This window comes from Poecilia reticulata, chromosome 4 (genome assembly GCF_904066995.2).
Source record: "Poecilia reticulata chromosome 4, P_reticulata-male-v2, whole genome shotgun sequence".
NCBI lineage: Eukaryota > Metazoa > Chordata > Actinopteri > Cyprinodontiformes > Poeciliidae > Poecilia > Poecilia reticulata.
In genome coordinates this window covers 4,070,060-4,092,604 of record NC_088833.1, presented here as the reverse complement: position 1 = coordinate 4,092,604, position 22,545 = coordinate 4,070,060, and the positions used below count along the sequence as shown (strand labels likewise).

Here is a 22,545-nt window from a genome sequence, read left to right as displayed (position 1 = left end):
ATTTTTTTTACTTTTTCAACGTAAGCATTTTCGTTCTTCTTTTGTTTTTGGAAAAATCATTTACATTTTAATACTTTTGTTTATAATTTATAATTTAGGATTATTTTATTATGTTTGTATTTGTGTTTATTTTTTTAATATATTATTTTTTTTACATGAAAAGTGAAAATTATTGCATTAACATTTAAGAGATTTGTCATATTTTACATTTTTCCTGTTTTATTCAAAGCCTCGTTTAGAATAAATACTTTAAGATGTATCTTATTTTCAAACTTAAACTTTAAATTTTCTTATGTAAAGAAAGAAAATGAACTTTCCTGTCTGCATCTTCCTCTACATTTGTATAAAAGTTTGTTCTTATATTTCAAACCATGCCAACAGACAGACTTATTATTCCAGCCATGTTTTTATTGAGCTTACTTTAATTAGACCGTCTGTCCCTCAGCAGTCAATCTTCCTGTGCATTTCTTCTTCTGCTGTTATTTAAAACCTGTAATTATCTCCGTTCATTCGGGAATCGACCAAACAAAGTGGTGAAACTTCATTATGCTTTGTAAATTACAATCTGGTTTCATTTAAACTTCTTAAGGATTTTTTCTTCTTGTTGTTCACCTGCAGATATCCTACTGTAAATAATTAGTACAAATCGATTAATTGAGTTTCTATTCTGCTTTTCTCAACAGAAGAGTTAAGTAATTTAGTTTTAAATATATGTTTTATTTACAAATGCATTTGTAAACCTGCTCGTATTTACCGATCGTGACGCTTTACCTGCAGGTCTTTGGAGACTTTCAGATAAGTTTGCTCTAAATTTCATACTTTGGTTCTTAGCAAAAATAGCATCATCCCTGGTGATACATAATGCAGGAGCGAAATGTCACTTTTCCACGGGGGGATAGCGGAGGAGAGAACAAAGGGACGGCATCCTGCTGGAGATGAAAGCCACAATTTTCTCCCACTTGTGTCTTCAAAGCGCTCCGAAAAGCACCGTGTCAATTCCCAGCTCCTAAATGCTGCTTCTCTTTTCATCACGCCTAATATTTTTAAGTACCAAAGACTTTCAAGTGCTAAAAATATCTTTAATAAAAAATTTTCCCCATTGAAAGAACAAAACCGATCACTTTTATTTAATATTTTTATCTGCAGGATTGTAGTTTTGACGGTGTTGAAGTCAGAGACGGATCAAAGAGAAGTTAAATGTTCCTACTGAATCTGCAAAGCACTGAAACAGAGAAAAGACGTGAAGAATAGAGCAGAAATGTTATTTATTGTCCATTTTTCAGAGAAATTCAGCAGCAAAGTGACCAGGCAGGGTTACACAAAGCTACAAATAAAATTGAAAGCACAATAAGACGCCTTAAATGTAAAGGTAAAATTACAACATGAGACAAAAAACTTTTGTAAAGTTTAAATTATAACTAAAAAATGCACTAAATATACACATGTAGGCACAGAGAGTCCATTGGACTCACTTTTCAAGAAGTTGCAGGAGGAAAATTTCACATTTAGTCTCAGAAAGTTACATTTATTTTGGGGAAAAAAGACTTTTAGGAGCAAAAACACAAAATCGTACCGAGTATTTTTGGTTTAGTTTCTAGTGCAAATATCTTAGGGCACTTGAAACGAGACAAAACTAACTCAAATAATCACAAACAGCTTTTCAGCAAGAAAAGGAAAAATTACTCATTCCACTGGAAACTAATTTTACTTATAAGAAAACATTTATCCGGTGTTATAAATGAAATAATCTGAAACTATTTCATCAATATTAAGAATTTATTGATTTAAAACAACCTTTCATATCTTGCTGAAAAGCTACTAAAGTCAGTTTTGTCTTATCTTAAGTACATTAAGATATTTGCAGTAGAAGCTACTAAAAATACTTGGTGAGATTTTGTGTTTTTGCAGTGTAAAATTTCAGTAACTTCAGTGAATGAAGAACAAACTTGTTTTAATTTAAATTTAAACGTTCGCTTTTTGTTAAAGTTTTACGAATTTTATAATGAAAAAAAGGGATATGAAATTTTACTTATCCAAATTATAGATGGCTGTTATGAAATTAATTATTTTTCAAATTTTGACTTTAATCTCAGAATTTTGTGAGGGAAAAAAGTCAGAATTCTTAGAAAAAAGTAATACTTCTGAAAAAAAGTCAGAATTTTGGTTTAAAAATAGGTCAGAATATTAAGAAAAGTAATGATGTTTTCTCAGTGCTCCTAATCCCTAATCCCGTAACGTTACTTTTCCTGCACAGCCAAATACGAACCGTCGTGTGAGGTCTACAAGCACCAAGGCGACACGTCGGGTCACTTCTACGTCGACGTGGACGGCAGCGGACCAATCAAACCGCAGCTCGTTTACTGCAACATGACGGGTAAAACAACATCATTAAAAATGTGGATTCCTTTTCATTTCACACAAACCTGTAATAAGCTGCGTTGCTGTCGTTTTGTGTCCTCCAGAGGACCAGACGTGGATTATAATCCAGCATAACAACACAGAGCTGACTCCAGTCCAGGCCTCCGCTGACACCAACCAACACTTCGCCAGCTTCCTGTATCCGTCTGAGGAGAAGCAGCTTTCCGCCGTCATCAGCCAATCAGAGCACTGCGAGCAGGAGCTTTCCTATCACTGCAGGAAGTCCCGCCTCTCCAACAGCCTGGGTAAGATCCGGAAACGTAAAAAAAAAAAAAAGATGTCTGGAGGCAACGGCTTTGCAAAGTAAGCTTTTCTATATCTGAAACCAGGACAGAGTGGAGTGAACTGCTGATTTAGTCAATTAAGTTACTATTTAAAACATTAATTAAATTTCACTTCCTTATCATTGCAGCACCCAATTGTTTTGGAAATCATCAGATTTTATTCTTTTATTAAACGAGGATTTAAATCCACAGCTCAAGGCTGTTGGAAGGAATTAAAGAGCCCAGAATCTGATGAACTTCAGACTCTGTGGAGAGGAAGAGGGGGAGAAAACGGCACTTTACTTCCTGTCCGGGTTCGTCTGCACTGCAAAAACACAAAATCCACAAAATATGATGAGACCAGCTTATAATGCAAATATCTGCGGAAGAGTATCAGGGCCTCTATACATGGAACAATAACTGAAAAAGGGGTAAATATTCACCAAAAACCCATTTCAGAATCATCTCAGAAACCTTCTGGAAAGTTTCAAAAGTCAAAAATTTGCAAAAAAAAATCTCAAAACTTTTTAGATTAACCTCAGAAATGTTCCAGAAAATTTTTTTAATTGTATCATCTTGAAAAGTTGAAAATTTAAAAGAAGAAACTTAGAAACTTAGAGAATAATCTCAGACATTTTCTGGAAAAAACCTGAACATTTCTGAGTTTGAAAAGTCAAAAATTTGTGACTTTTGAAACTCAGAAAATTATCAAAAGTTGTTTTTTTTTTTCAAACTCAGAAAAAAAAATTTCTAGAAAGTTTCTCAGATTAATCTTAAAATTTGAGTTTTTTGTAGCAATTTTTCAGCTTTTCAAGTTTAGAAATCTCTGAGGTTTCTCTAGAAAATTCCTGAGTATTTTGGCAAAAATAAATTCTTATAGTTCTGTCTGCATTGGGCCTGATACGGCGTCGTAATGTCTTAGGAAATAAGATAAAATCTTACAAGTAACATTTTAACAACAAATGGGTGCTTGGTTTAAGTCAATAAATTTCGTATATTAATTAAAAATGTGTTATATTGGCAGATATTTTCACTTAAAATATCTTTTAGTATTGTTAAAAATTTCTAAAATGTTTAAAATGGGGAAGTGTCATAAAATAGACACTTTCCCATTTTAAAAATTTTAGAAATTTTTAACAATAGTAAAGAATTATCAACTTAAAACAAGTTCCTGTATCTTTCTGAAAAGTTACCTGGAAGTTAGTTTTGTCCTATTTCATATATACAAAGATATTTACACTAGAAAATACGTTTTGTTTTTGAAGTGCAGGCAGTCCAATAATGCCAGAAATCTTAAAGACTTGCTTGTGTTGGCAGACGAAACAAGCAGAAGCTGCTTTGGGTAATTATTTTATGTACAATGGAGAGATTAATTTGCTAAATCTGTTAATTAGGGGAGAATTAAAAAACATGATTTAATGAAAATTTTATGTTGGAGACGTTTTACAGAAACTGTCACTGATTGACTCTTTTCACACAGCAGTGGAGCTACATTGATGCCAAGAAAATGTCCTTGTAAATCTCTTTGTTTCTTTTTAGTTATTCAAAAAGCATTGCATCAGCGTGTGTGTTTGTGTTTGTTGAGATTTTTACTGTGACTGAACTCATTTCTTGCTAACAGATGTATTCTGAGCTCATTTGCTTTCATTTCCGATTCTGTGAACTTGAAAACAGAATCCGTTAGGGGAATAAAGGTGCATCATTTCTACCTTCCAAAGGAATTTATATTAAAAGTTTATTAGTCTTCTCTGTTTAAGAATCTACAATTTTTTATGACAGTCAAGAAGTTGAAACAATGCATTTATTCACTATTTTAAATCAAAAGTGCAGTTTCATTCTTACTTCATACAGGGTAGCTATATGGAGTTACATTAAGGCCATAAAGTTTGTTCAAAAAAGAAAAAAATTTAACCTGAAAAAAAAATAGATTTGAAACTGTAAAATTATTTTGTAACTGAAAAAAGAAGTTTTCACATATTTTTTCAGTTTCAAACAAGTTTTTGCCTCTGCCTGCACTGCTATCACAATTTTTTAAATTAATATATTTTACCTGTATTTAAAAATGTAAAACTTTTAAATAAATGTAAATTATTCCATTATTTTTCTGCATGTGAGCCAGTGATGTGTGCTTTGCTTTTGTATTAGATGGGACTCCTTTCAGCTGGTGGGTCGGCGGCCCGGCTTCGGGTCAGATCCAGAACTTTTGGGGCGAAGCTTTGCCCGGCAGCCGGCAGTGCGCTTGTGGTCTGCAGGACAACTGCCTGGACTCGAGCTTCTACTGCAACTGTGATGCTGACTATGACCTATGGTATGCCGAATTATTCTGCAACTGCATTTCTACTGATCATAAGACATTTTGAAATTAAATTCATTTAATAGAAACATCCCAGTAAAAAAAATAATAATAAGATTTTTTGATAAAATATTTTTGTGCTGGGATGAGCTGGTTTTTTTGGTAATCATTTTGGTTTATTTTTCCAAAACTGCTATGAAAATACTTTTTTGCATCACATGAATCACATGATCAAAAACCAGATGTTACTACTGGCAGAAACGACAAAAAAGGACGACAGGAAGTGGTTAAGGGATGATGGCAGACCAGGCTTTTTGAATATTTATCTGGTGAACAAACTTATTCACATGTGATTTTTGTTGCGTTTCTTATTTAATTGAAACATCACAATTGCAAAATTGTGTGGTTTTTTTGGCATTAGTGGAATATTGACAAAGTTTTGTACACATCGGAAACGCAGCTCTTTAATATTTAGACCTTAAAGATTTTCTCCTTAAGGTTTTTTATTTGTTATGTTAAAACCAGTGGTGGCTACTGCTCACTACAGAGTTAGATAACGCCAAGGCACTAATTATAAACATTAGTTGTGATAATGCTAAAGCATTACAGTAGCTGCGTTTCCATTACAAATGTCGAAAAAACCTAATTTTGCATATGCTGTGATTCCATTAAATAAGAAAAGCAATTAAAATCACAAGTGAATAAGTTTGTTCACACAATAAATTATTAAAAACATGACATACCATCATCCCCCAACTACTTCCTGTCATCTTCTTTGTGGTTTCCTCCTGTAGTAACAGGCAGCTGTTGATCATGTGACTCTTGATGTAAAAAAAGAAACCAAGAAACCAATTTTGACAGAACTGAAAAAACAACTTTTATCAAAAAACGTGAGATTTTTCAAGGTTATTTTGTTTCCATTAAGACAAATTTATTCTCACAATGTCAAATTTCACACATAGTCTAGCCGGAGCTAATCACCAACTTCAGTTCAAATTACATCTACATCTGAAAGACTTCAACCGCTCAAGAATCAACTGAACTTTGACGTTATGATCTACATGTTATAAACTACTTTTAGATATTGCATTAATGTTTATATATTGTTCTCTACAGTTTGTGTTTCATATTAATATCAGTTTCTTGTTTTAAATAAAGTTATTGGGGAAAAAAGAGAAGAATAAACAGCCTTCATGCCCTTCAAAATAAAAGCATGAATATGAATGTCTACTTGAACAGAATAAATAGTTATCAAAACATACTCAACATAAAATTTACAAACCAGCCAAATAATTACTGATTCAGGATTTAACCGGTATAAATGTATTTAGTAGAAATGACGTGTGCTAATGTTAGCTAAAGCGCTAAATAGAAGAAATGGCTCCATTTATTAGCGCCTCAGCAGGTTAGTGGATGTTTACCGACTAGTGGATAAACTTTCAGTAACCTCATTGTTTAATCTTAATGTCCTGCCCAAACAGAAACAGTTTTGATAATTTAAGAGTTCCTGAAACTTTTAAACTCATAAATTCCTTTGTGATTTGAGGAATCTTCTATTCCAGGAACAATAATCTCGGATTATCTCCTGTTAAATTGCGCTTTACTTTCTTGCTGCCAGTGTCTTAGCAGATCCAATCCCACATTATTTCATTCTTGTGTTTTGCAGCAACAGAACAGTTGGCTTGGATGTGCAAATGAATCACTAAGCTAACACTGTGCAGCTTAAGACGTTGTGTCAGCTGAAATTATTTTTTTTTCTGTCAGCACATCCTCAACTAACCCTGTGAGAACAAATGACTAGTCGAAGCAGAGTGTTTGCTTTCCAAACAGCTTCTTCCACTTTTTTTTAGCTTAGTTTGACTTTCTGTGGGCAAACTTTTACCTTTTTTGTTACACTGCAAAAACACAAAGTGTGTTACCAAGTATGTTTGTTTTAGTTTCCAGTGCAGATGTTGAAATAAGACAGAACTAACTCACAAGTAACTTTTCAGGAAGATGTAAGAGCTTGTTTTAAGTTAATGACTTTTAAATATTTATTTAAAAAAACATTCTAGTTCCATTGGCAGATTATTTCACTCATAACAAGATATTTTATCCTGTTGTATAAGTGAAATAATCTCCCAATGGAACCAGTACTTTTATCAATTTTAGGGAATTATTGACATAAAACGTGCTGCTATATATTTCATGTAAGATATTTGCACTAAAATAGACCAAAAACACTTTGTAAGAGTTTGTGTTTTTGCAGTGTAGTACTTTTTCTTCAACATTAAGCAATTACCTACTAAAACAAACTCCTATATTTTGCTGAAAAGTTACTTGTGGGTTAATTTTATCTTGTTTCAAGTGTGCTGAGATATTTTCACTCAAAATTAGACAAAAACTACTTAGTAAGATTTTCTGTTTTTGCAGTGTAGAGCCTTTAGAATATTGCACAGATACAGCAATGGCTTCCTTATTTCAATAATTATAGTGGCTAACTGTACCAAAAAAAAAAAAAGAGCAGGAAAAAGGAGGAAAACGGTAAACTCTTTCATAACTGAGGACATTTTTGTTGAGTTGGCCCAACTGGTTAAAGTTTTCTTTCTTCAACTTGTACTTGGTGTACTTACTTTCCTCCTCTGCAGTTCAGTAGTGAAATAATCTGACAGTGAAACTATAACTTTTTCATCAATATTAAGAAATTATTTACTTAAAACAAACTCCTATGTGTTGCTGAAAAGTTACTTGTAAGTTTTGTCTTAATTCAAGTGTACTCAGATATTTGCACTAAAACTAGACTAGAATTACTTGTTAAGACTTTCTGTTTTTGCAGTGTACTTCTGATTGCTGCTCTCTGTTTCTCTTCTGCCTTCTCAGGACTGAGGACTCTGACCTTCTCACCCAGAAGGAGAGCCTCCCAGTCCGGTTGCTGGTTCTGGGAGACATTCACCGGCCGGGTTCGGAGGCCGCCTACAGGGTGGGGCCTCTCCGTTGCCATGGAGACAGTAAGTCCAGGGGAGGCGGGGCCCAAAAATGTATACTCAGTAAGAGCAAAACTACTTCAACATATTTTAACTCGAGTAAAAGTGAAAAGTAGCCATACAAGATTTAATATTTAAAAATTACATCATCAGACGGACCGAAATATTAAGTTTAGAGGAAATTTTCATATTTCCACTAAACTTAACAAAAACTTAGACAAAAACTGCAGGCTGGTGAATTTCTGGTTAAAACGTTTGGTTTTCATTCATTTTTTACTTTACTTCCTTCTTCTCTTTTTTTTAGTTCTTTCTTTTCCATATTCTCTTCTTTGTTTCTTTCTTTCTTTCTCTCTCTTCCTTTCTTTCTTTCTTTTCTCTGTTTTTATCTCTTTTTTGTTTGGATTTCTAACTTTCTCACAATTTTCTTTCTTTTTTCCTCTTTCCCTCCATTTTCCTTTTTTTATCTTCTCTCCTTTCTTTTTTCCATGTTCCATTTTTCCCTTGTTTTTCTTTCTTTTCTCTTATTTCTTTTCATTTTTTCTTTCTCTTTGTTGACCTCTTTCTCTATCCATCCTTCTACTCGTCTTTCTTCCTCATTTTCTTCTTTTATTTTCTCTTTTTTCTGCTCTTTTGCGTCTCATTTGTTATTTTTATCCTGTCTTCCTCCTCTTTCTTCTTCTTTTTATTTTAAAAATAAATGTGATTTGGACCCAAATCGTCCGGTTCTGTTTCCAGCCTCCATCTTTCCATTTAACTTGTTGTTGTGAAATTTCGCTGCAGCAAATTAAACTTGCTAATTAGCGGACAGCCTGCTAAAATATGGCTCCCTTATGCTACGTAATAATAACTATCAATAGAAAATGTAAAATAAATTAAACTAGGTGATATATTTTACTTGTGATGAATGCTTATAATTTATCCATTAAGTTTAATGAGTTAGTAAATAAAAGCCTAAAGATAAATCAACATAAATGGGATAGCAAAGCTGCTGTTGTGCCTTTTTTCCTCACCTAATTAGCCGAACAGTTGGTTCATTTGTTTACTACATGGTCTCCATTATACAGCCCTCATAATGAGTTTTCTCTTTAATGAGCTTTATTCCAATGTGATATATGCGACACGGACGTAAAAAAAAGGAAAGTTTTGCCTCAGTCTTTCCAGGTGGAAACAGAAAACTGATTGTTTTTGCAGAGAACTTCTGGAATGCTGCGTTTTTTGACAAGGAGACGTCGTACCTTCACTTCCCCACCTTTCATGGAGAGCTGAACGCAGACATCTCCTTTCTGTTTAAGACGACGTCTTCCTCTGGGCTGTTCCTTGAAAACCTCGGCATCAAGGACTTCATTCGAATAGAGCTCAGCTGTAAGTGACATCTCCATGTTTCTGCTGTCTGGTTCTGAAACGGGTTTGTGTTGTTTTCCGTCTGAATACAGTCTGCAGCTCTGATAGTTATTCTGGAGCTCGACCCTTGAGAGGATTTGCAATCAGGTGTTTTAATATTGAACTGCAGAGGAGGAAAGGTCGTCTCTGCTTGCTTGCTTTCCTCTGAGTTAAAGTTCAACGCACAAGTTGGAGGAAGAAAACTTGAGCCATCCGGGTTGACTCAACGAAACGTCCTCAGTTACATAAGAGCTTTCTTCCTGTTTGCTGCTTTTTTTCTAGAGTTAACTATGAAAATTTATAAAATAATGCAGACAGTGCAATATTCAGCATTCAAAAGGCAAAAATACAAAATCTTGCCAAGTATTTTTGGTTTAGTTTCTAGTTCAAATATCTTAGTACACTTGAAATAAGACAAAACCAACTTTTTAGTAAGATATATGAGCTTCTTGCCAGTGGAACTAGGATTTTTCATCAATAAAAAGGAATTGCTGACGTAAAACTATGGAGCTAAATTGAGGCTCTATAGTCTCAATTTAGCTCCATAGCTTCAATTTAGCTCCATTAAATTGAGGCTCTATAGCAGGGGTCCCCAAACATTTTCCTGTGAGGGCCACATAACTTTTCCCTTCTCTGGTGGGGGGCCGGAGTCAGTTTGTAACAGAAAAAGTGTTACACGTTTATCACCTGCGCTGCCTGAAATTGTTGGGGGGGGTGGAGGTCGTTTCTCGATTGATTTTTACCCAGAAAGCACCTGGGCAAAAACCGTTAGTGAAACGGTCACTGGGACTGACTAGTATATATTCCATTGAGGGAAAGTAACTTTAACATATGAATTCTTTAACATATGAATTCCTCATATGTTAACTTAAAGGCTCATTTTGCTTACAGGCATTGCTTGGAAGAATTCGACCTGGAATGTGGCGTTCATAACAAACGTGTGTTCATCTGCTCTACCGCTAGCAAACAACCGTACTGATTAAATAGCATAAAAGTCAAGCAGATGGCAGCAAAGCGCCATGCAAAACAAAACACCCACAGTTTACAGGACACATTTCCTGCTAAAGAAAAATCCACATATAAACTGGAAAATACAATATATGAAAAAAAATCTGAATGCTCTCTGGTATTGTTCAGGGGGCCGGACCAAATGGGGAGGCGGGCCGGATCCGGCCCGTGGGCCGTAGCTTGGGGACCACTGCTCTATAGCCTCAATTTAAACTTTGAGAATGAGAACAATGAGAATTTATTTTCAAACTAAAGAAAGAGAATTGAAACTGAACAAAGATTTGAAACAGAAATTTTTTTTGCGATTCAAGATTTTTTCTTTTGGCCCCAATTTAGCCCCATATAACACGAGCACCTATTTTTAGCTAAAAATTATTTGTAAATTAGTTTTGTCTTATTTCAAGTGCACTAAAATATTTGCACTAGAAACTTGGTAAGGTTTTGCATTTTTGCAGTGTAGACAGCAGAGAATAGATTTTTTCACTTAAAACAAGACATTTTTACAGTGTTATGAGTAAAATAATCAGCCAGAGGAGCAAATTATTGACATAGAACTATGGAACTAACTAGCCACCATAAGGTTTGTTTGAAAGAAAAGATAAATGAAACTGAAAAATAAATTTCAAAACTGAAAAAAAGAGGTCAATCCTACTTTTCAGATTCAAGTGGGGTTTTTCAGTTTCTGGGTGTTTTTTTCTTTTGACCAATTTTATGGCTTCAATTTAGCTCCATATAAAACAAGTTCCTATATCTTACTGAAAAATTACTTGTAAGTTAGTTGTGTCTGAGAGTGTAGAAACTACACCAAAAATATTTGGTAATATTTTCTATTTTTGCAGTGTAGATGCAACACTTTTGGTACTGTATGTACACACTGAAAAACAGTCATAAATTTTTGCTAACTTGTGATTTTAATATTGTGGACTCTAAAATGCCACAACTTGGAGTTAACAAATACAGAACATCAAAACTACCAAAAACATATTTGTCCTGTTTTAAACTTTTTTATTGGAGCATTTAGGGAAAAGCAGCAGCCGATGATGTCATGCCTGAGGCCTCCGGCTCACGTTTCAATTGATTTAGCTGAAAACGAAGATCCCTAATTACAAAAGATAAAACTGAAGAGCTCTGACTCCGGGGGATATTTAGCTTTTTGCTGACAAAACATCTTATAAATGCAGAAACTCCCTCCCACAAAGCGTTTAGCTGCACACTTCCCCTGTTCAATAAACCATTGGATATTTAAAGTGTGCATAGCAGGTTTTGCTGCATTTGTGGTTTTGTCTTTGCTTTTCTTGCCGTTTTGCTCCGCATTCTTGACTCGTTCTGGGGTTTTTGTTGGCCTCGGGATAAACTCATGGTGGAATTTTTCTGCAGAGCTCGTAGATGGTGTATTGGGTCTTTTACGACCCAATACACCCCACATTTTCAGTTTTTCCCCACATTCTGTGATTTCATACCAGTCCCAGCAAAAAACTCTCTTCTTTTCCCCACAGTCAGATATATGTAACGCTGTGTTTTAAATCTGATACCTACTGATCGCCAACCTCAGTTACACTGGATTCCATTTTCATTATTAATTTAGATTTTAAAAAACCAGAAAACAAGCAACAGAAAACTTTCATCCATAACCAAAACCAATGTAGCTCAACAAAACTTTCACATTGGAAAAGGAGCAGGAATAAGTGAACACTTTAATTTAATCCTATTCCTTTCCTCAATTTAATGAAATATATTACTGACTGACTCGATAATTATCAGAAATGTGTCATTAAAACCACGTTATGGTATTCACATGAATATACGGAGCTACAGAACCAACAAATATATTATATTACATATAATTTCTGCATTATATTACATATAATAGATATTATATTACACACACACACACACACATATATATATATAATTTATATAATACATATATGTAATAGATGTTATGGTTATGTTACATATAAAACATATTACATATAATATGTATTATATGTAACACATGTAATACACATGTAATCCATCCCACTATCACATGTGTATTACATATGTAGTACATTATATTATTTACAAAATCATTATTTTTTCCTTGGGAAATAAGTCATTGTTTATCTTTATTTTATAAAAAAAACCACCTGATTTTGATATGAGCCAAAACAAAAAATGAGTTTTTCACCCTGTACTGGATGCATTAAGTTGTATATAAACTTCATGTGTTCATCTTAAATCGTGTAAATTCACTCAGCATGTGAGTAAAAGTGCAGCTAGCTTGCAGAAATAGACAGATTGAGTCGAACGCTGCTGCTGCTGCTGCTGCTCCATGAAGAAAACTCATTGTTAACTCGGCGCACGCAGGTTTCCGTTGCGCTGCGTTGTTATCGTGACAGCTGGAGTTAAGATGTCTCTGAATCATTATTACTCATAACATGACCGGAGCCAGACAGCTGTTTCCAAATGAAGTTATGATTCCTTGAGAGTGTTTGCTTGTGCGTGTTTTAATTTTTATCTCAGTCCTGCAGCAGCCTTTCTCAACTAGAACAAGAGAGTGGCAGTTTTTATCATGATTTTTTTTGTTGTGGTTTTTGGAAAAATAAAAAAGAAAAGCACTCTGCTTTTGTTTCCCCAAGTGCTGGGGAGCATAAGATAGGTCTATGGTCTATACAAAACGTGTTCATTACAGTTTTCTCCACAAAATCATCCTTTGATATTGAGATTTTACTTTTTTTTATAATTTCTGCTACTTTTGAGCTCCTTTGAGAATGAAATGTTTTAGGGAGTCTGTCACTTAAATGCATTTGAAAGTGGCTGCAAACAGATGTGCAATTATACAATTTTACATCTCGGAAAAGCAGAAGTGGAGCCTCCTGCACAACCAACGATAATGCAGCAGGTGGTTTCTGGAATTAAAGTCAACAACAAAACACTTGTCTTTTCCGGCAGCCATTGTCAGTCAAGTCATGTTTATTTATGTAGCACATTTCAACAACAAGGCAGTTCAAAGGATTATTTTATGTTTCATAAAAATATAAAACAGTCATTAGTTATGAAACAAGCAATAAACATGACATTTTGTCTAATGTCTTCATTGAAATCATCAGGCAAATGTACATCAAATGTATTGATCAGCGTTCAATTTACACTAATCAAAGGCAACTCTAAACAGGTCATAATGACTTTATTCTCGTATTATTTCAACTTTATTTTCATAATATGAGAATAAAGTCAAAATTAAATCAGAATAAAGTAATATTCCAAGTTTATTCTCATTATTTTGAAAGTATTAATGACTATTCTAATATTATTCCGACTTTTTTCTCGCATTATTTTGACTTTATTCACATATGTCTTTATTCCTGTGATACTATGACTTTATTATTATTTATTTGCTGTTTTCTGGAGGTTTGTTCCAGATGTACGATGAATCTGGAACATGTTTCAACGCCATGTTTCTCCATAACCATAACATGGAGTCCCATATGCCGTTTCTCCATGTTTGGTTCTGGTTCTGAGGAAGCAGAGCAGACCAGACCAGACTGCAGTAAAACTAAACCAAAGGTTCTGGAGTTCTACTTGGGTTGCTAGGCGACGGGTGGAGTTCCACTGGGGTTGCTAGGTAACGGGCTGGGCTGGTCTGGGGTTACTAGGTCAAGGGTCACAATCGCTGCTGATTTGTGACATTACATTTGGAAGGTTTTTGAAATGATTTATGATTCCAGACACTAAAAAACATTAATTTATTTCCCAAAAAAATGGCAGCGTGTTTTTTTTTTAAGCAATAGAAACCTTAAAACCGAAGTACAAAAACGTGGAAAAAGTGATATAATTCTTCAAGCAGAGAAGGACGGATCTGAAATGCTCCAGGTGTCCTGGCCTGTCGCCCGGGTTGAAATGAGTGAATGTGGGACTTTGACTGCAACACGGAGAGCAGACGGATGAAACGGCATCAACAAATCAATCCGTCCGCCTTCACCGGCTGTGAGAACGGTGCTTATGCGAAACTTCATGAAGAAACATGAAGAGAAAAACAGTTTGTCCATGAAAAATGGAGCTAAATAAAAAACTTTCTACTTTGTGTTTTAAGCTCATATGGCTTTTCCATCCCATCTAAAAAAATATGTTTTTTACTTTTGTTTCTCTAGAGCGTATTTAATGAAAATCACAATCATAAATATAGTTTTGCATAAATAAATCCTAAACTTAGGCAAGTAAATCTGTGTTTGATAAAACACAGATTCGATAAAATCTGTGTTTTAACGATAAAAAGTCAGCATTAAATTGGCTTATTATTAGTCTCATATGTTTGTATATTTTGAATGTATTATGGAGTATTAGGGCCAAACTGAGAGAAATAAAATTACAAGAATAAAGTCATGATATTGGGAGAAAATCATTTAAATTAACAAATTATTAAATGTAATTTTTACTTTAATTAGTAAATATGAGAAAGATGTCATTATTATGAGAATATAGTAAAAAATTGTGAGAATAAAGTCATTATTTGAATGATTAAATAAGTTATTATTTAAATTGTTATTTAATGTCAATATTTTTAGAATAAAGTCAGTATTATGAGAATAAAGTCAAAATACTATAACCTAATTCTTATCTCTACTTTATTCTCGCATTTTAAATTTTTTACTTTCTTTGCGTGGCTCTGAATGCAATCTAACAAAGTTTTGCGATGTTTTATAACTACATTAAAATGTGGAAAGCTTTTTAGTCTTTCTATATGACTAAGTTAAAGTTACTTTGCGTTTTAGTGTTAAATTAAATCTGTTCTTTTTGGCAAATCCCTTCAGACTTCTGTTGTGAATCAGAGTAATATAAGTAAACTGAGTTCATTTAAATTAAACCTGGGCGATAGCAGCAGACACAGGAACATTGGTGGCAGCTCTTTGCTTCCGTACGTCAGCAGACGGTCAGTTCGACATGTCATGATGGAGAAACACGACCAGCCAAAACGTTTGTTAAAAACGCTGCAATCTGGAGTCAGATTAGAGAAAACCGTCCTTAAAAATGACTACAGCAAAGAAATATGGTAATAAAATTTGATTATTACAAGAATAAATTATAACATTACAACATTGCAAGAATAAAGTCATAAAATAAGGTTGAGAATAAGTTTGTACAAAAATAAAGTTGAAATAATATGATTCATAATATTCTGGCTTTATCCTCATAATTCTACACTTTTATTATTATGTCAACATTTTTCTCATAAATATTACTTATAATAGTTTGACTATATTATCATTGTTTTGGCTTTATTCTGTTTATTCAATTTTATTCTCTTAATATTATGATTTTATTCTCGTAAGACTCTGGCTTTATTCTTTAAATATTATGACTTTTCATCTTATTATCACTTTATTGTCATATGAGTTTATTCTCATAATATTATGACTTTATTGTTGTAATTGTATTACTTTTTTTCTCATAATTAAATTTTATTTTACATTATTTTCCCCGTTGTATGTTTGTATGATGGAAACATCCAAAGTATTTCCACTTCACACACATCATGCTCTCTTTTTACAGCTCTGAGTCCAAGAAGAACAAAAACTATTTTCAAATTATTGTGAATCACTTGTTTTAGAATAAATTATTAAATTTTATTCACTGAGCTGTTTGAACATTTACTTGTTTTTCTCAGCATCAATTGTTTCGCACAGATTAAATTAGCCAACATCTACAAACAGTGTCTGTATTTTTATAAAAAGGATTTTACTGATTTTTGTGTCTGTTTACTTCATTACACGTCGAAGAAAAAATATACAGCTAATCTTTCTTACTCATCAAAAGGCTTGATAAATATGTGTTTATTTTACGGTTTCATGTTTCGTCTTCGTCAGCTTCCACAGAGGTCGTCTTCTCTTTTGATGTGGGGAACGGACCTCTGGAGGTCAAAGTGCGCTCCGACCTCCCGCTAAATGACGACCGGTGGCACAGCGTGAGAGCGGAGCGAAACGTGAAGGAGGCGTCGCTGCGCGTCGACGACCTGCCTGCTGCCGTACGAGAAGCTCCGACTGATGGATTTATTCATCTGCAGCTCAACAGCCAGCTATTTATAGGTGAGAAGCAAAGGTGGGAGTTTTCCCGTCTGACTTGACGACAGAACGAACCGTGATGCTCACTTTAGGTGGGAACGAGTTTTCAGCAGAACGTTGCTCTTTAACAAGGTGAACAGAAGTTTGAACTAAGCAGCTTTTCATCAGATCTGAGCAGATCGCATTATACATGAAAAACGGATTTTGAGATTAAGTAGCTTTGCTAGTTTCAGCAAACTTTGAGCGTCTGAAAAGACTGTTTTATTATTTAATGGTGATCTATTATGTCCCCTATTTGAACAGGTTAAAATAGGTCTATGGCAGGGGTGTCAAACTCCAGTCCTCGAGGGCCGGTGTCCTGCAACTTTTAGAAGTGCCTCTGCTGCACCACACCTGAATAGAATAATTACGTCATTAGCAAGGCTCTGGAGAACTGAGGAGGTAATTAAGCCATTTGATTCAGGTGTTTTGTACCTGTGGCACATCTAAAAACTGCAGGACAGCGGCCCTTCAGGACTGGAGTTTGACACCCCTGGTCTATGGGGAATACAAAACACATTTATTATATTTGTTTTGCACAAAATTATTCTTAGATAATGATATTTTAGTCCGCTCAGCCTACTGACTTTTGTGTTAGGGCATCTGGTCATTTGAAATCCAAATGAGCCGCTGCTGGCTACACCCACCAAACTCGATGTTTATACTCACACGTGAAAATTGCTGCAATTATACAACCTAATATTTGTGAAAAGCAGAAGCAAGTGGTTTCTGGATGGAAAATCAAAAAACAAAACACTTCTCCTTTCCAGCAGCCATTGTACAGTGCATACAGCAGTAAAACTAAATGTGCTGGAACTCTGCTTGGGTTGCTAGGCGACAGGCTGGGCTTGGCTGGGGTTGCTAGGTAACGGGCGATTCCATACTGAGTTACGATGTTATATTTCGAATATTTTTGAAACAGTTTATTTTCTTGATATCACAAAACATTAACTTGTTGCCAAGAAAAACTGGGTATTTTTTTAAGTGCTGGGTCTGTTTTTAGAAGCAGTAAAAACCCAAATGGAAGCACAAAAATGTGAAAAAAGTGAATTTTGCACGTCTTTGTACTCTTTACAAGTATGTCACAGGTTTTGTTTTGGACCTTAATTTTAATAAATGATGATGATTAATTTTCCCTTGAATCATCAACAGAGTGCTTTTAGGAACCAGACTGTCTGTTGAGGTTTTCCTCAATAATGTAACAGAAGAAAGTAATCCATCCTTGGTTTTAGGGATTTATCTCTGCAAATATTCTGAACATTTACACACATGAATGTTGAATGAAATAAAAGCAACGCTGAATAATGATGAAGCTGGAAAGATGCAGAGCTGACTGGCTGACGGGGTTAATCTCATAATCCTCTCTCAGCAGCCATGAAGAAGAGACTCTGATCAGAATCCGCTGGTCTGATCGCCGGCACGTTGATGGGACGTTTGAATGGAAGTGGGAATGTGGGGATTATGAGATCCACAGCTTTCTGAGCTGTCGACAAAGATCTTATTCAAGGTGGATTTGAGGAATCCCAGTTCTATTCCTGTAGGATTGTTGTTTTATCTGTGTGTGAAAAGAAAACTCACAAAACAGCAAAAGTATTCAGGCTTCGATAAATGGCTTACTGCACTGGTGTAAAGATTACAGTGGTGCTTGTTGGGTAAGCTGTACTGTCCCTTTGGGTAAAATGGTGACACTTAACCAAGCTTCTTCCTATTCATTTTTTTCACTAGATAGCATCATGTTTATTTCCTTTAAATTGTGTCCCAGTTGAAAAGAAAATACATTTTTTAGTTTAGCAGTATAGTTGAGTGAAAAACCCAAAAATCGTCTGTCCTAAAACAACTTTTGGAGGAAACGATGCAACTCACCAAAGGAGAGAAACACTGAGATGAGATTCTGCAGCCAGCGGAAATTACACAACCCTAAGAGACCAAACGGTTTCCCTCAAGGCGTGAACGTTCGACCGCAAACAGAAGGATTTATACGGGAGAGGATTAGGGACACCAACAAAAAAAGAATTTGGAATTTAATCTCAGAATTCTGGCTTTAATCTTCGGAGATCAAATTCTGATCTGAATTCTGAGAGGATTTAGAATTCTGAGAAAAAAATCCAAATTTTGACAAGTCAGAATTCTGATATGAAAATTCTGAATTTTGAGTAAAATGTCACAATTCTGAGAGAAAAAAGAAAATGAAATTTTTCAATTATTTTCAGAAATGTTGTGAAATTTTGAGTTTCAAAAGTCCAAGATTTTCCAGGTAAACAGGAGAAAGATCAAACTTTAAGTGAAATATGAATCGACTGATTGCCAGCCTGGTTTGGCAGTGTTGTGTTTTTCTTCTTCATTTCCAGCCATTTTGCTTAAAAAGCTGTTTTTGTCTGAAGTTTAGTGCCCATATGCTTGTCGATGGTAAATTGTCCCCCTGCTTCTCTATCTGTTGAAGTCAGAACAGACCCTTCAACCGGTTTATGCCCTAACAACGTGTGGTAGGAAAGTAAAACAGCTTAAATGGCTGAAATTGTTGCTGTCATGCAGGATTTTGGGTCTGACTCACAGGATTTGTGTCTTGCAGGCAGCTCCAGTCCTTTTCCCTCATTTAGCTGTCATTTATTTGCATCCCTTAGGAAACAGCTTTTCTCCAGCGCACACTGTTATTTCTTCCTAATCTTTACAGCAAAACCTAAAGTAGGTGCACTAGATTTAGATCTGCCAATATTTATTTTTTAAAGTAATGGTGCCGAAAAGTTTGAACTGAGCATATCGAGCTTTTTCAAATTCAAACCGGAAGCCGACTCCAGTCTGTGATGCACAGATTAGGGTGGGCAGGTTGGACCTGGAGGAAAACTGTCGTTTTGCCAAGTCTCTGCGTTTGGCTGATTCGTTGAATGTTAATTGTCAAGTGGAAGGAGAGTCAGGTTTCCTTTCGCTTGTCAGAGTATAGACTTATTATCACACAGCAAATGGCCCATCAGCCAAGTAGCTGATCAATAAAAAGCTAAAAAATAACGCTACCCAGCCGTGTGTTGTTGTTTTACTACTGTGTGGCATATCGTACCACAGAAAAAGGCAATGATTTGTAAACATATTGGCATGAAAGGAGGAGAACTAAGGGGCCTATTATACAAAAATTCCCATTTTGTAGATTTTTGTACTTTTATTTGGTTCTTAACTGCTTCTAAAAACAAACCCAGCTGGTTTTTGGAAGAAAAAAAAAAAAAGTTCATGATTTTTGTTGTCTGGAAAATTAGCTGTTTTAAAAACCTCCATAATGTAACACCCTGTGAAGCCCAGCCCGTTACCTAGCAACCCCTGATATTCCACCCGTTACCTAGCAACCCAAACTCAGTTCCAGCACGTTTGGTCAGCTGGTTTTATCACCGCGTTCACTATACAATGGCTGCTGGAAAAGACAAGTGTTTTGTCATTAACTTACTTCACAGGAACAACTTTCTGCCTTATCATTTATATTTATTTCACAGAAACAATGTACAACATTTACTTTTAACCAACAGGTGCATGGCACCAGGTTATACAAAAAAAAAAAAGCTAATTTCCACCTGCAGGTTCAGGTGATGAAGTATGATTTAACAGATTATGACTTGGTGAAAATCCAGTTTGGTAATTAATTACATAAATAAAGTGTCACTACATCTTTGTGACACTTAAGCAAACCAGTCAAACTACAAACTAACTGGCAATTAATAAAGAAAGAAGATTTAGAAGAGTACAACTCTACTAATTAGAATAACATTTTATAACTATAATCCCATTTGGCAAACTATTTCATTGTGACAGTTTTATTAAAGGCAGTTCTAGCCTTTATTGCTTCAGTCATGTTATCTGATCTCACTGAGAAGTGCTGAGAAGCAATGTCATGAAGAATTTTACAAACTAAGCAAATGTTTGCATAAAATTTCAGATTTACAAAGTTTAAGAAAATCACAATAATTTTTTGTGCAGAAGGCTCTACTTCTGCTTTTCAAAGATCTATGTGTGTATAATATTGCATCTGTTTGCAAACATGCACACTAAAATCTGCATTTCTTTTTGTGTACCAAAAGTGTAATCACCATGTTTTGTAGCTCATTGACCTACAATAACCTGTTGAACGAAGCAAGTTTACAATAGACTAAGTGAGAGAACAAACCAGGTTTTTACCTCCTTCATTCAAATTTAACAAGGAATGAGGACAAAAGAGCTGGTGTAGCTACAGTGGTGTTCTTATATTTTTGTTTTTTGCAGGAGGCACCGCGTCACGGCAGAAAGGCTTTCTGGGCTGCATCCGCTCTCTGCAGCTGAACGGCGTCACACTGGACCTGGAGGAGAGGGCAAGGATCACACCTGGCGTCCGACCCGGCTGCCCCGGGCACTGCAGCAGCTACGCAGCGCTCTGCCAGAACCAGGGTCGGTGTGTGGAAAGGGCCAGCGGGTTCTCCTGTGACTGCAGTCGCTCTGCCTACACCGGAGTCTTCTGTCACGAAGGTGCAGACACACTGACAACTCTACCAGGAAATTCATAAGAAAAAAACCCTGAAGGCTTTAAAAACTTTCTACAGTGAGAATTGGGTTTTTCACACGTTTGTAGATTTATATCCACTAGATATTCCTACGCGAAGATTGGCAGGATATTAATTGACAGATCACAAACTGCAGCAAAAGAAAGAAAGCCTGGGGGAAACATGGTCTAATATCGTCAAGAAATTAAAAGAAAATCTCCACTGAGAGTTCAAATTGGGTTGTTGGAGTTTCTAATCCCTACAGCTGCTTTGACAATTTAATTCTCTTGGATATATGAGATCACTTATAATTTCAGCATGTAGTTCAATATAGGTTTGTAAGATTTAAAGTAGGGCAGCACATTTCCTGCTGGCACAAAGTATCACAAGGGGGAAGAAAAACTGATTATGCAGATTGGGAACCTTTGATTGTCTCAGAGTTACAGTAGAAACTTCGATAAAACGCAGTTATTAAGGTTCCTATGAAAATAAGACTCTAAAAAGATTCATATTTTACTTTTATTTTTCTACTTTCATTTGGATCTCAGCTGCTCCTAAAAGCAGCTGAAGCGCTTTTTGTGTTTGAAAAACGAGTTGTTTCAAAACCCTCCCAATTGTTGAGTCGCACTGCACTGTTACCGAGCAACCCCGTTACCGAGCAACCCCGTCAGAGTTCCGCCCGTTACCGAGCAGCCCCAGCAGAGTTCCGCCTGTTACCGAGCAACCAAAGCTGTGCTCCGGAATGTTAGGTCAGCTGGTTTTACCGCTGCATGCGCTCTACAATGGCTGCTGGAAAAGACAAGTGTTTTCTTGTTGAATTACCATCCAGAAACAACTTGCTGCATTCTTGTTGGTTGTGCAGGAGGCTCCATTTATCCTTTTCAAAGTTGTATGGATGTACCATTGCACATCCATTTTCACTTGCGAGTGTAAATGTTGAGTTGGGGCCGTGGCCAAGAGCAGCAGCTTATTTCTCATTCTGAAAGAAGCTCAAACAAAATAAGAATCTCATTATCTAAGGATGATTTTATGCAAACATGTTTTGCATAAAACATAAAAGCATAAAAGCATTTGTATAAAAGCATTCCCTGCGTGTTTTTCTTTACTTTGTCACCTTCCATAAGATAAACTTCACACCAGAGAAGTTTCCTCCTCCTGTTGTCTTCATCTTTTGTTATTACGGCGGCTTGTTTTGATTTTCAGAAGCCACTCCACTCCTCTCATATAGCCGGATATGAGTCTGTGTTTGAACAGCAGCCTATGTTACTGCATTTTATTGCATTTTATCTTGACAGCTCAGTCCGCACATGTTATCCAGAGGCCCTCCAAAATAATATTTGTTGTTTGCCGGTTTCATATAGTGGTGACAGGCAGCGACATAAGCCAGCTTCCCAGAGGAATTTGACAGCCACTTTATTCCACTGGAAAGTGACGTCTGGCGCACACACAGCATTCAGCTGGGTTTTGTTTTACTTCTTTCAAAGTTTTTATACATCAGATGATGAGCTCAGGTACTTCACGTGTTTCTATTAACATATTAACTGATTTTATTAATGATAACTCTATTTTTAATCTTAAAATGTAATGCAGAGTGTGAGAAATATTGTTGCTGCAAGAGTTAATCTAAACATGCTGTTACAATTGCAA

The 22,545-nt window shown here is 35.4% G+C and overlaps 1 protein-coding gene across 3 annotated transcripts in view; it reads left to right on the top strand.

Annotated features, from left to right (window-relative positions):
• Nucleotides 1-22,545, top strand: part of LOC103463227 (contactin-associated protein-like 4) — a 104,149-nt gene that overhangs the window by 65,813 nt on the left and 15,791 nt on the right. For all 3 annotated transcript variants that reach the window (XR_014087216.1, XM_081606035.1, XM_081606034.1), the window contains exons 12-18: nucleotides 2,255-2,374; nucleotides 2,463-2,663; nucleotides 4,827-4,989; nucleotides 7,834-7,961; nucleotides 9,129-9,299; nucleotides 16,172-16,390; nucleotides 20,645-20,884. Coding sequence is in view for 2 of the 3 variants with exons in the window: in XM_081606035.1 (XP_081462161.1) it covers nucleotides 2,255-2,374; nucleotides 2,463-2,663; nucleotides 4,827-4,989; nucleotides 7,834-7,961; nucleotides 9,129-9,299; nucleotides 16,172-16,390; nucleotides 20,645-20,884 (1,242 nt within the window). In the remaining variant the exon portion in view is untranslated. The remainder of the gene's footprint in view (nucleotides 1-2,254; nucleotides 2,375-2,462; nucleotides 2,664-4,826; nucleotides 4,990-7,833; nucleotides 7,962-9,128; nucleotides 9,300-16,171; nucleotides 16,391-20,644; nucleotides 20,885-22,545) is intronic.